The sequence below is a fragment of the Denticeps clupeoides genome, chromosome 20 (genome assembly GCF_900700375.1).
Source record: "Denticeps clupeoides chromosome 20, fDenClu1.1, whole genome shotgun sequence".
Taxonomy (NCBI): domain Eukaryota; kingdom Metazoa; phylum Chordata; class Actinopteri; order Clupeiformes; family Denticipitidae; genus Denticeps; species Denticeps clupeoides.
The window spans coordinates 7,813,650-7,828,059 of record NC_041726.1 but is presented as its reverse complement, the minus strand read 5'-3'; the positions used below and the strand labels follow the sequence as shown (position 1 = coordinate 7,828,059).

The window sequence follows — 14,410 nt, the reverse complement described above, 5'->3', positions numbered from 1 at the left end:
GTGCAATCAATGAAACACCAAAAGACACTGCATAGTAAACAGCTGCCAAAAGTCTTTTATTATTTCATTTTTTCATTTTTTTTTTCCTTTTTTCAGTGACCTTCCACTGGGATTTCTAACACAGGCGCCTTAAGAGGTTTTACATCAAAAGGAAACGACAAGAGCTGCACCAACAAGCACCATGACATTGTCACCGTAGCACAATTACAATGGCAGTTCATATATATTTACACACAGTTCAGAGTAAAAACGAGTACAGCCAGCGAGTGAAAAGTTAACAGTCACCAAAGTGCTGACCCTCTCAATAAGAGGTCAACGTTTTTTTTTTTCTCTTCTTAGCTTCATATAAGAAAAAAGAAAGTCAGGTGCAATAAGATCAACATTGTTAGACATTACTCGTAAATCTGACGTATTGCAATAATCGTTAAAAGTACCCAGATATTTGATAGAGCATCTCTGACACTGTCAACTGTCATCAGTCACCGCGTTCTCCGTTCTCTTTCAAACGTGTGTGAGGAAGAGAGGGACGTTAACGTACGTGAAATGATAAGCTTGAAAATTGCATAATTTCACTTCCGAGTGATAAAAATGTGGTTCTCATGAGACACCAATGTGAATCCTGTGTGGTGTGGTGCGACAAAGACTCGCCTCCCTTTACGAGGCCGTAAACAAAACTGCCCTCGGCGTGCTGAAACCATTTTACTCTCTTTTCGCTTTTACCGCCCCCATTTGACAAGTATTCGATCACCAACCCCGGAGAACCAGATGGGGCTCAACAATCTTCTGACTGGATCTAAACTGTTCCATTAAGCGTCTGGAGGAAATGGGGAAACCCCCCTCCCCAAATCCTGCTGGAGCTTAAAATTTCCCACCAGTCACTCTATGGTGGTTCCAAAGGGACTGGCGGGCACACTTGCAACAAGAACCTTCGCCTCATCCACCTTGGTTTCCAATTCCACTGACCCATTGGCCATCTTTGTTGGCTAAATATTTTTTTTATATATCAAGCTTGGGATTGCGTAGACAACAAAAGCAGAGGGCGGCAACTGGTAGATCTCAGATCTTTGGCATCTCTAGTCTCAGTGTTGCAGACATAAAACAACGTCCACGTTTCACGACCCAGAACACCTGAAGAAGGTGTTCGGCCAACGATGGCCCTGACAAAGGCCTGCTGGGGACCGCTTTGGAGCACAGATCACATGAAATGCAAACTACATGGTCGCCTCTGAGGGTGCAACATATGAGCGAAAGAGCATCTCTTGCAGCTTTTGTTGGCAAGACTAAAAATTACGAAAACGAAAAATTACATTTTGTGGAGTTGACCATGTTTGAGAAGCCACCCTTCTTCTCCTACTCCTCACTTTCCCCAATATAGATATATTGGAGGTGCATCACGCCAGTCCACAGATAACAACACCAGCCAAGACTCAGGAGTTTCACCACGTAGACTATTTCTGATTGCTTTGTATAAAACATGATCTTCCACCCATCTCACAGCTCACGGGACAAGTTTTAGACTAATGCCTGAGTCTTGACTACTGTAGATGGCCTCACACACCTCCTCACAGCTTTATCTTCTATGGCTTTAAATTCTATCTTCTCCCTGCCCTTAGAACCCCCATCAGTCCGTGCCCAACCCCCACCCCCCAACTCCCTGCAGTCGGTGGCTTGTAGTGATGAGACATCCTGAGTTTTCCCGTCTAGAGCTAATGGCCCCAGAGCGACCCCATCCGTCAGCCTCTCCCACTGGGTTGTGCGATAGATTATTATTATTTTATTTTATTTATTTTTTTTGCTTTTTTTTCTGCTCATAACCAGGAATGTGAGGTGGGTCAGTGTCTTGCACAAAGAGGACACGAAGGGAATGCAAAGAACGAAATGATAAAAACACTGAGAACGCACAGCATGGGCTTACTATGGACCAAGGGCAGGCAGTCGCCAAAGACTATTTGTACCACAGCTCAGGGAGAAACTCGTATTTCTCTTTATGTTCGGGTTAACCTAACTAACCCCAACAAACGGTGCTGTAAGGTAGTTATAAGCCTGGAAGCAGAAAAGCACAGATGGTTTTGTTGGAGGACTGAGATTGTCGTTTCTCCCCCCGTTTTCTCCCTTGCCATGGCAACCTGCCTGCCATTTGGTCATTTCATTTGGACACCACGTCACCATAAAGACATATATATATATATAAAGTCAATTTTTCATTATTTCATCCTTTAGCATGCACATGCAGGAATAAAAAATACAGTTAGATCAGAGTATAAGTGAAAAAAGCATGTAAAAATCCAGTGTGACAGTCTTGAGTTCTTGAGGTTAACATGGTCATCAAATAACAAGAGCAGTGAGATAATCCATTACAGAGAACAGCCCACACTGCAGTCATGGCTGAGCAGATTTTAGACAAAATCTTTTTTTTTTTTTTTCCCCCAAATGTAAACTTTCCATAAAATATTAACAAAAAGGAACACTTCCATAAGGTGGTACAAAAAAAGCCCCCCATCGGTGAGATGACTGAACTTGCACCTAAGTTTAAAGACTCAAACTATAGAGTGCCAGAGCCAGTTTTTGAAAGAGGCCGTGTGGACACTACGGAAAGCCATTTGGTGTAAAACCATCTCATCTTTTTTTTTTTTTTTCCCTCACACGATTATATTTCCAAAAATGATACAACTTTATGTGGTTATGGTGGTTAATAATTACATTTATACCTTGCGTTATACCACCAGACATGCTATATAATTTATAATGTGAGATAAGTTGATGCAACCATGCACCTGAAAGTTAAATTTGCCTGCTTAATCTGAAGGACATTTTTGTGGATGGCTTTCCATAGCTTGACACCAAAAAATACACTTATTTTGAATAACATAAAAATGCCTCATTCTTGAAGATGTCCCATCCACAGGTTTTGATGCAGACATGCTTGGGAATTAGTTAGTTCAAGGTTTTGAATGCAGCTGCTTCTGTAATGTGGGCATCTGTTATAAAGTCTCTGATCAGAATGGATGATCTCACTGGTGGAACAATTTTTTTTTATGTTTATATTTATTTTCTTTTTATTCTTATAAAAAAAAGTGTTTCCTGGCTCTCCAGTTCTAAGTGACGCCACCACTTCAACATTAATCATGTTGCTCAAGCTCAAATCTTAATCCCTAACAGACAAAAACAATATTGAAAAAGTTAGAAAAGAAAAAGACTACAGCTCTGTTGGAAATATTGAGTAGAAACGGGTAAAAGACACTTTTGATATTTAAATTTAGTCACATGACCCATCAATTTTGTACAAAACATTAATAATAACAACATCACTTGCTTCAGCCCGATAAAAGCAGGGGCACATGTAAATAAAGGGGAGACACATACAGGGGGGGAAATTGTAATTAAAACAAGGAGAACTCAGACATGCCGACACCAGAGACATTCCTTCGCGTCCTGCGCACCTCTGCGCACAGCATCAAACATCCTCAAGGCACAGTCAGACTCCTGTTCACCCCCATACAGTACATTCCTGGAAGCAGTCAGAGGGGCACCCCTCCTCTCGAAAGGACAACAGCACCGAACAATTCAGTCACGGAGTGGGAGGGACCAGGTGGCCACGCCCCAGCCCCCACTAAAAACCCAGCGTGCCTGTTGTCCGATTGCATTGCAAGAACTATAATCAGACCTCACAGTCGGCCCATGGGAAAGGCACACCTACGACTGTTGTGATTATAAATGCTCTCTCCTTTAAAAAAAAACGTTGCAGCTCAAGTTTGTTTCTGGTGACGTAAAAAATTTTGAAGGGAGAACAATAAACCTTTTCTTCATCAGTCTTTCATATCAGAATATTACGAGACCTATAAGACCATCCGCAGTGCTTCTATGAGCAGAACACCCCAGCGTCCTCTCTGGCCCATCTGCAATCAACAGACACAACAGTCCCGCAGTGCTCTGGCTTTGCAAGCCAATAACAAAACCACTCAAATTAATATGCAACGTAGATGGTGGTAGCCAACAAACTGTCCCGGATCAACACCAATCCAGGGGGACATAAATTAATATGCGGAATAGTAAATCCTTTTAGCAGCAAGATCTCACCTAATCATACGACACGTTCAGGGAAGTCCTACCTAGAATAAATCAGGGCTACTCAGGTGATAGGTAAACCACACACTTTTACAGGTAAACCTTTCCATCGGTCAGAACCAGTACAACTGCATTTTAGGGAGACAAGAATTTTGTGAGCACTACCAGCAATACACTCAAAACATAAAATCAACAGTATTATGAACAGTATGGCAATGTTAGCAAGAACATATGGAAGCTCCACACCACTGTTTGATCGAAGTAAGAATACCACGCCAAACTCCAGTAGCCTACTGAAGGACTGTTCAAAAAGCTTACATCAGGAAGATAACATGACTGCTATCAGGCCACTGAGATGGCGAGTGAATCCGTACACGTGTTGGTTTTAGGAAGCACACTGCAAAATGTCTTAATATGTGATAAAACAAGCCTGTCCCTACGATAATACAGATGGACCATTGTCATTTGTTACAGTTGTTAATAGTTGCTATACTGGTAATAGGTAACGTCTATATTCTATATACTGAGTATATAATGAGTATAGTGTAGGTTATGACAGCAGGGATAACGTTTTTGGCTGTAACAGAAATCACATTTACAGAACATTACACAGCAGTGAGTATATTTTTAGATTTATTACAGGCAGAGGCCATTTAACATTTACCACCACTTCCAGGAAACACCGGGGCCATGGACCGGGGGTAGGGCCTTCATTAAATCGTGTGTGTGTGTGTGTGTGTGTGTGTGTATATATATATATATAAGAATTATGTGTGTGTGTGTGTGTGTGTGTGTGTGTGTGTGTGTGTGTGTGTATATATATATATATATATATATATATATATATATATATATATATATATATATAAGAAGGGACATGTTTTGTTGATTTGTACTAGTTAATTGTGTGGTCAATGGCACACAGTGCTCAATTTTATAAGATCTGGAAGCAATAAAATATCATAAAACTGAGAATGAAATTCTGACATATGCGGAAGAACCATATCATAAACAGAGCACAAGGGATAAGTGTTGAAAAATATATTGTATATATGGTCCTAAGCCCAGCTTCTTCTTTATACTGTAGCAGATGCAGTATCTAAAAACCTGAATTACTAAAGCATGTCATTGATGCAAACCCTTCACATGCCTGCACTCCGAAGTCAAATGAACATGTTAATTGTCCTGGCAAAAATGGCTCAACAACCAACCAATTTTGTCTGATGGACATGGGAATGCTCAACATCTTTTTGGCTGATTGGAATTAAAAAAAAAAAAAAAAAACATTTTTCTCAAATTTAACAGTTCATTTGAGAAGTTCAACACTTTAGTGTTTTTGTCAAATAGTTTTTTTTCCTTCCAGAAACATCTAGAATATTTTTGATTGAATATCAAATTTTTTTTTTCTGGAATGTTCTTCACAAATTGAGAATAATATATGAATGTCATCTTTCAAGAAGAAAGGGAACACAAAACTCAAGATATATATTAATATCATTTTAATATAAAACAAATGATGGATCAGCTCCTTGGCAATGAAGCTGATAAATAAGGAAATTTCCAAAAGCTAAGAAACAATGTCTATTAGGGGAATCAAAACGATCAAGATGTATTTGATTGCCAGTTCATGAGATCTTTGAGCCAATTAAACCTGTTTTGCATTCAATGTGTTGATGAGCGCACCGTTTTCTCTAATTAAATTCAATGCATCCACCCCCCTGGGATTCTCAACTTTTTTTTTTTTGCATGTGATATATTAACGTGCGCATCTGCTCGACGCTTTAATAAGTCAGGTTTAAAAGGATCTCGTTTTCTTTGTTTGAACTGTGCTTTGGCACGCCGATGCAAAGCCAGCATGCTACCGTCTCCGGAGGCTTCGGGCGTTCATTCCTCCAAACCAATTTCTCCTCCAGCTGCAGAACAAAGCCCTGCAGCCTTGCAGCAAAAGCCATAGATTCCAAACAGCAGAACATGAAAACAAATTAATAAGAACATAAAAAGGCAGAAAAACCATCAAATGAAAGTCTTGTTTAGAGTATGTACATAAATGTGAATTCTGACGTGGTCTATATTTTATAATAAATTCGCATAATACAATGGCAGTTTTCTCCCCCTTGATCACTTTAGCAAAATTGTGTATTTGGTGGAAACATAACTGTAAAAAGAATAACTTAAAAGCATAATAACTTTTATTATAATAAATCTAAAAACCTGCCTCCTAAACTATATGAAGCAACTGTAATACTCTGCAGTGCTGTGGTGTTGAGAAGTTTGCAGCTTACTTTTGTTGAAATACATTTAGCTTAACAGTAGATGGGAGATAAATATCTATTATACATCCATTGGAACCAATCAGAAGTGTTCAGGAAATATCTACCCAGTGTCTACATGTACATATGGCAGGTTGTTGTTGGTCAGTATACTCAGGACACTTCCACATCAGAGCAAACAGGAATGCTGGATAGCTTATAGGTTAGCTTCTATGTAGTTAAACTGACACTTGTCTTAGGAACAGATTGATGGTCCGGGCCTACCAAGAGATGGAGGCCTGGACCAGACCTTTACCAAATCCCAGGTCACTGGGTGCAGCTGACGAAGTCCCATGGAGTTCATTGTCATTGCTTTGAGTCGTGGTCACGACGTTAGATGGACCACAGAGGAGCAGAAGAATGGACCAAAGTGCTTCCAAACCTCAGTGACGCACGCTGACCAAGTTAGTCCAAGTTGGAAGCGGTAAGTGCTTTTACATTTACTATTTCCTTTGAAACGTGAGAGAAGTCTGGAACATGGCGAGAAGGTAGTTTCCCCTCTCCATCACTCTCAAAGCTTTCAGACACATCATGAACAAAAACCAACTGAAGCATGTGTCTGTTTTGGTGTTCGGTTGATGCCTTTAGGGTTGCAGAAGAGCTTGATTCTCTGGCAAGCATGCTGTAAACACGCTGATAATTGCTTTGTGGATAAAGGCTGGTTTGGAGATTTACAGCCTGCCATTAGCTTTGATACAGGTTCTGGAATTTTTTTGTCTGTCATTGTCTTTTACAAGTAATCTTTATCCAATGAATTGCTTCATTGAAGATAAACAGAGAAAAAAAAAAAATCCAACGTATGAACCCTTTTTGGTTGCAAGAAGAAAATCTGTGACAAAAACCACTGACACAACTGCTGCAGTTAAGTGTAGTTGCTGGTTTCACTTTCTTTGATCACATCCCTGAAAGAAATTAGCTATTAGTAAAACACAGATATAAAACTGTGGTACAAAAACGTTCTCCCATGTTTCGTCAAATAGCCGATGACAGTGATTCGGCAGAAAGGGGGCAGTTGTGGCTTCCACTGTCCATTTTGTTCCCTTGTATCATAATTGTTTTGTTTGAGTATTGAGTATTTTTTGCATTGAGTATTGTCCACTAGGGGGAGCCCTTCTCCCCTCTCTCGCCCTGCAAATGGCCTCTCTGGCGGTACATTCTCATTTTGGAGCGATAGAGAGGGACAGGGTCACCAAGATTTCACACGGTTTCGACCTTCAACCCGGGATAAAGGACAAGTGGAGGAAAAATAAAAAGTTAATGGAAAGTGTGGACCTCTTCTCTGTTCCTTAAAGCAATAAACTGAAAAAAAAAAAAAAAAAAAACCTAAGGACGGCCCCTCTTTGAATCAGATCTATAACCACAGCAGGAAAAAAATATAAAACATAACAGATAGTTGCACTGTAAAGCTATGTGTTGGTCCACCCTCCACAGTCTTGAAAAAGCAGCAGTGCACGCTGGGAGGGGATAAATTGGGACGTCCTCACTCCTGGTCCAGGCAATCGACAGAGGGACATGGTGGCATGGATGGAGTGGGTGAAAGTTAGATCAGCTGAAGTGGAGACAAGGAGGTGAGAGGGTTGGGGTGTCCTTCTGAATGCGACAGATACCACCCACCATGCTTCCATGGCAGCAGCCTCAATCCTCCTCAGTCCACAAACCTCTGGCAGGCTTTCTTCCAGCGGCAGGCCGTGCACCACATGTCCCGGTTCTCCATGCCGTAGACCTTCCGACACTTCTTCCCTTCACCGCGAGACTTCCTGCTGTTCACACGAACAGAAATAAACCAGTATCATAGCAAATCTGTGATTAGCGGCTAACTGCGGCTAACTTGACTAAAACTCTCACACAAGGAATATCTAAGAAAATTAGGCATTTACTTTATATTGATATAAATATGCCATTTAAATATGAATATAATATTAGATGTTTAAATGTGATTAGCAAGTCAAAGCAAGTTATAACAAGTACATCTCAAAACAACTTTAACAAAGCTATCTGATAAAGTTTTAAGTCATTTGTTAGGATTTTATAACAAGGAGCTCAAAAAAGCAGCTTTGTATTTTAATAATTCATTTTAAATAGACAGCTACACCGATAGCTAACCTGTGACTAACATGTCTAACAAGGTATGACAGCTAAAGCAACTTTAACATAGCAATCTAACAGGAAACTTGAAACTTTCATGACCATTTACGATTCTCACTGAAGGCATCAAAACTATGAATGAACACATGTGGAGTTATGTACTTAACAAAAAGTGGAGACCTGACCTCCACAGTCACCGGACCTGAACCCAATCCAGATGGTTTGGGGTGAGCTGGACCAACAAGTGCTAAACACCTCTGGGAACTCCTTCAAGACTGTTGGAAAACCACCTTTTTTTGTTAAGTTTTCCTACTTTTGTTAAGTTTTCATTTTTTTGAATGAGAAGGTGCATCCAAACTTTTGGCCTGTACTGTATGACTAGCCAGGCCAAAACACAAGATATTGGAACGATATCTTAGTCCCACTCAAGGATGCGGCCGCTGGCACCCATCCTTAGACATTCCTTCACACACTTACACCTATAGTCAATTTTGCGAGTCGCCAGGCACCACGCTGTTATTTTACAAATGAGAAGAATGCTGAAGAAGTACCTGAGCGAGCTGCTCGCTCTGGGAGGGGAGGAGAGGACTGCAATGGTCTGGGACCGCTGCTCCCCGAAGCCTTGCGTCCGGGTATGGGTTGGAGAAGCCTGGAACCACAGCCGTAAACTCACATTGTAAGCGTTATACAGTCGGGCAGACATTAGAAACCAAAATTCAGCACGGCAACATACACTTCTTTTGGTGATACAGTAACTTTGATATCGTGTACCAGCAAATTGATGATGTATCAAACTTAAGTTGGACACTAACCTTACTTTCTTCTGTTTTGTTTGAAAAAAATGCATGTTTTTCTCATGAACAAATTGTAAATTGAAAGGAGGGCGGCATTTATGCGTTTCACATCCCTAATACACAAATGCACATGTTTTTTTTTTTTGGCACTCAATGATCTTGCTTTGGTAAAGTGTCACATGTTCATGTTCACGTGTACTGCTCATGCGAGTCCTTTTAGAAGGGGGGGTCTCTGAACTATCTGCCGACGTGACAGTGCGTGCATCCCCTGCACTGCGTGGGTGTTTGAGGCACGTGCTACTCACAGAGGTGGCAGTGAAAGTGACGGGTGGGGACTGCCAGGAGATGCTGAAGTTGCTGCTGCTGGTGGCGGTGGTGGTGGGCGTGAAGCTGCTGGAGCTGGCGGTGCAGGTGGAGGTGGAGGGGATGGAGACTGGGGCAGTGGCCTGTGGGGCAACAGCAGGCACCGCTGATATAGACGGGGTGAACACTGGGTCTCTGTTTTTACCTACTGTGCATGGTGTATACCTGTTTTTGCCGTTTTATAATTGTCGTTTGGTAGAACATCTTGCATGTGCTCTGCTAAAATAAGCTACCTAGGTTGTATATGGTGTTTGAATATTTGTGTCATCTATATGTATTAATATTTACTGAAACTGACAGCTTTTACTCACTTTTTACTCATTGTTTGAGGGACTATGCACGTATCCCAGAAATGTTAATAGGATAAATGCAACGAAATGGGTCCAGTTGCTGCCATGAGATTTGGTAAACACACACCAGACCATCTCAAAGGTTCCCAACCTCAAGCCCTGAGCCAAAGTGACAACTGTTTACATCACGACAGCACGTCACCTGGTAGGCGTGGTCTGTGTGCACGAGGTAGAGCGCACTGGGGGCGGAGCGGCTGAGCGGCGTGCTGCCACTCTCGCCCTTGTTGGCTGCGTTGTTGGTCCCGTCGGCGCGCCTCTGCTCGGGGACCGGTGGGGACGACAGCACCGATGGCGACGGCGACGACAGGCTGCTCAGTCCGTCCGCCACCGAGTCCGTGTTGAGCTTGATCTCGGTGTAGTAGAAGTCCTCCTCGCCATCGCTGCACTCCGAGTCACAGTTGCGCCTGCATGAGCAGAATTGTTGGACGATGGACATGTACAATTAGACAATTAGATCAGAATTTCTTTCAAGATGATCGCTATTGCGCCGATGTGTGAAATGAGATGCTAATCAGATATCCTCGTCGACACATGTCGAAAACAAGCTAATCCATCCGCGTATAATTGCGTGTTGAAGGTGCCGCTGCTCACTTGCTTATACCCTGTCTCGTGTGTTTATTCCCTCAAAGCGTAACCATGGCGATAATCCTCATGAAATGATGTCAGGTTATGGGAAAAAAGGCAGAGCTTTTCCTTATCTTCCACTACAGGGCATCCAGAGTTCAGCTCCTGGACTCCTGCGTGTTTGTGTACGCGAACGCAGACGTGTTTTATGTGTGTGTGTGTGTGTGTGTGTTGGTGCGTTGCTGAGTGGGTGTGCAACCCCAGTTGTCTGTGTATCCGGTACCTCGGGTGGATGGTGCTTGTGTATCTTTTGAGGGCACCCATAGTGCGCGTGTTAACTGAAGCAGCAGCTGTGTGTGTGTGTGTGTGTTTCATTTTACATTTACATTTGCAGCATTTATCAGACGCCCTTATCCAGAGCGACTTACAATCAGTAGTTACAGGGACAGTCCCCCCCTGGAGACACTCAGGGTTAAGTGTCTTGCTCAGGGACACAATGGAAGTAAGTGGGGTTTGAACCTGGGTCTTCTGGTTCACAGGCGAGTGTGTTACCCGCTAGGCTACTACCACCCATTTCTATTTCTATTGGCCAATGTGGATAATGCACAAGTGTGTGTCTGTGTTCGAGAGCGTGCTTTCATTACCCGAGGTGGACGGTGCGTATGTGCCTCTGGATTCCAGCCGCCGTGCTCAGCACTTTGCCGCAGTTCTTCCACAGACACTTGAACATCACCTTCATGGAGTTCTGCCAGACACACATGGGCCCAATCAGGTTGCTGCACCGGCATCATTAGGAGACCTTCACAGCGGTGCTAACGCGCGCTCGTCTCGACAAGACACCACAAAGACGGGGCGAGGCAGAGACGGATGAGAGGGCCGTTTCATCTCACCCCGCGCCAGCCAGCCGAAGCCCCCCCGCGACGCTGCGCTCGTCCCGAGGAGCGAGAGGCGTAATTGGAGGACAGCGAGAGTGACACGCGCGTGCGATACGTCCATGCTAATTGCAGCGCTCCCCAACTAGGGTGGATGCTTCCGATGCCATAATTGCACTCGACGATAAACATGTCCTGATGCCAGAATCCCGAGCCATATGCTATTACGATGGCCGTCATGCGTTCATCTGTTTACCGTTGTCAAGGCGGCCATTGTGCAAAGCCCCCCCCCCATTCGTCCCCCTGCCGCATGACAAAGACATGAATTTCCCATTGCCCAGGACTCGCAGTTAACTAATAGGATTGTGCCAAAGGGTGACGCACGTTCACAAAAACCAAACTCAATTGGTTGAGATGATGAGATGAAGCCTTGCAGTCCTTGTCGAGTTTGGGGACATGCCATCACAAGGACAACACTGAAAATGCCCGAACGTCGATGGTCACCAAAAAAAAAAAAATTTGATTAGAGCTTTTCATTTTTCCATTGTCAACGGAGCCAAGAATGATGCACCAGTCCCCCCCTCCCTCCTTTCTTTCTTCCTCATTTCCACTTTCTCGATTGTGATGTGGAACCTGTAGCATGCCAGGGAGACATTATTGATCTGCATCAACGGCCGGCTGAATTTTAATGTTTGTCTGGGACGTTATTAAAATCATTAATTCCACTGCCAGGTAGATGTATGTGTGTCTCCAGAGTAATTAGCAGGATAAACGACTGGATCGGGGTGGGAGAGGTGGAGAGCTGGTGTTACAGGCGGTAAGATGACAAAACACGACGCTGATCCCAGTCCACGCCACAGATAAGATGGAGGGACAGCAGCGGAGCATATTTATTCGCGATAACAAGACCAGAGTGACACGATGTGGGATCATCGGGGAGATGAATTAGCAGGAGGTTGGGGAGATGGCGGGCACCAGTGACCGATACCGTAGAGGCGTGGGAGACAAGGACCTTCATGCCTTCGTCTCCCACCCGCCTCCCTGATGGGGCAGGAACGAAGGACATCTTACGAATGACCTTCACACGCAGGACGTTTGAAATTGAACACTTTTTGCTGGTTTCAGTACCAGCCCTTCGGGTCCGTACTGCAACTACTACATTATTAGAATAATTAGTCCACTGTTGTGAATTCTGTTTTTATTTATTTTTAAAAAAATTTATAATAAAAAAAAAAAAAAAACTCACTTTCCGCTTTCTGGGGATTGGCTCATCAAAGAGCAGACTGCTGCCGTCCTGCTCGTCGATGGCATCGTCTGGTGGCCCGTTGAGGCTCGGCATGCGGAAGGGCTTGAAGCTGTCGGCGGACAGCGGCGGGGAAGGGGTGGAGGGGTTGGACTGGTCACTCGGAGCGCTCCAGCTCCAGTAGCCGCTGCTGCTGTAGCTGGACGGCGTGAAGCCGCCATCTTTCCACGAGCCGTTCAGGCCATCTGGAGAGAGGGTCAGAGAGAGAGAGAGAGAGAGAGAGAGAGAGAGAGCGCGAGCGAGTGAGGTCACACTGGGGACGCCGGATCGCCAAAAGATTTACAGACGCTGCGGCCTGCATCCGATTTAAGAGGATATTTGCACAGTTTTATAGGCACATTAACTCAGCTCATCAGTAGGAGGTGGGGGAAGAGCTACTTAAAATGTAGAACATCGTCAGAACATCGTTTTGAATTAAAACAGGACACAACTCGGTCATTTAAAAAAAAAAAAAAAAAAAGTAGATATTTTTATATATAATGGTAGATATTTTTATTGTATAACAAAAAGCTGAACCTGAGACCCTAATGAATCACAGAATTCACTTTTCAACTTGGCTTTAATAAAAGGTACATTACCATAAGGGCCAGTGAAAATAAGTGTGTGTTTGTCACTGAAAGATCATAAACGCAGTACGAGTTCAATTTAAACTCGATATTAAGCACAGTTAATAACATTTCCCGAAACGAAGATAAAGATGAGTTAGGCAGCCGTGCATCACGACAAACAGGCTACTAGCCAAAGTCAGTCCAACTTGTTTCATATGAATAATCAGATAAATTAACAGGTAAAACCTTAGCATAATGAGAATCCTCATTAGTATAATTTGTTCTTATGCTTGAAACCCAGTTCTTTCTCACTTGGATAAACATTGTGGGTGTGCAGTTTTTTTTTTTTTTTCATATAGTCTCCAATTTTATAGACACTGTATTTTGCAGTTATGGCATAAAATACAGGCCATTTTTACAAGTTCGTTTTTCTTGGTAATTTCAGTTATATTGTCATTTTGTGATACCTTGATGGGGTCAAATTCTGTTGTGATGTCTAATTTGAACTCGATCGTGTGAAAGATATGTGAGAACAAAGAATGGCAGCTTTTTATTTTTGTTGTCAAAAAGTAATGATAATGTTTCAGGTATTGTATGACCTTGCAGTTTTAGCGGATCTATTCCGATCCGTTCTGGAATAGAATTAATACGAATGCCGCCTTGAATCCAAATCCAGTTCAGCATTTTATTCTGCATATTTACATTAGTAATATTCAATGCTGCGCATAATGCAGAAAGATCGATACGTTTTCACAGGTACTCACCGCTAACTCTGACCGGTGGGCTCCGCACCAGTGGGCTGGTGGACAGGCTGGTCAGCACCATGGCCGCGGTCACTTTGTCCATGTCGACCTCCTCTTCCGATTTCCTGGGGAAAAACACATTGCCGGGCGATACGTTATGCGGCTTTCCCGAAACGGCGAGGGGGTACATGGTGCAACCCTCGCCCTCCGCGGGGAGTTGAAACGTCAGAGTGATTGGCAGCGGCTGCGCATCTGCCCTGACAGAACAGATGACACTCGTTAGAGCACAGCCGCAGAAGATAGTGACACATCACTATTCATCTCCCATAACTGGCGTTAAGGGACAGGGGGACTTCCAAAAAAACGACCAGCTGATAAATAACAGCACATCTGTGTGCATGTGTGCATTTATTA

At 43.2% G+C, this 14,410-nt stretch overlaps 1 protein-coding gene across 2 annotated transcripts in view; it reads right to left on the bottom strand.

The window, feature by feature from the left end:
* Nucleotides 1–32: 32 nt before the first annotated feature.
* Nucleotides 33–14,410, bottom strand: part of znf704 (zinc finger protein 704) — a 36,387-nt gene continuing 22,009 nt past the window's right edge. The window contains exons 3-9 of one of the 2 annotated variants that reach the window (XM_028963177.1): nt 14,018–14,121; nt 12,649–12,890; nt 11,175–11,275; nt 10,109–10,370; nt 9,559–9,699; nt 9,011–9,108; nt 33–8,134 (exon numbers count right to left, since the gene is read on the bottom strand). In XM_028963177.1, the coding sequence (XP_028819010.1) occupies nt 8,020–8,134; nt 9,011–9,108; nt 9,559–9,699; nt 10,109–10,370; nt 11,175–11,275; nt 12,649–12,890; nt 14,018–14,121 (1,063 nt within the window). In that variant the 3' untranslated portion in view covers nt 33–8,019. The remainder of the gene's footprint in view (nt 8,135–9,010; nt 9,109–9,558; nt 9,700–10,108; nt 10,371–11,174; nt 11,276–12,648; nt 12,891–14,017; nt 14,122–14,410) is intronic. The other variant, XM_028963178.1, reaches the window with a different exon arrangement.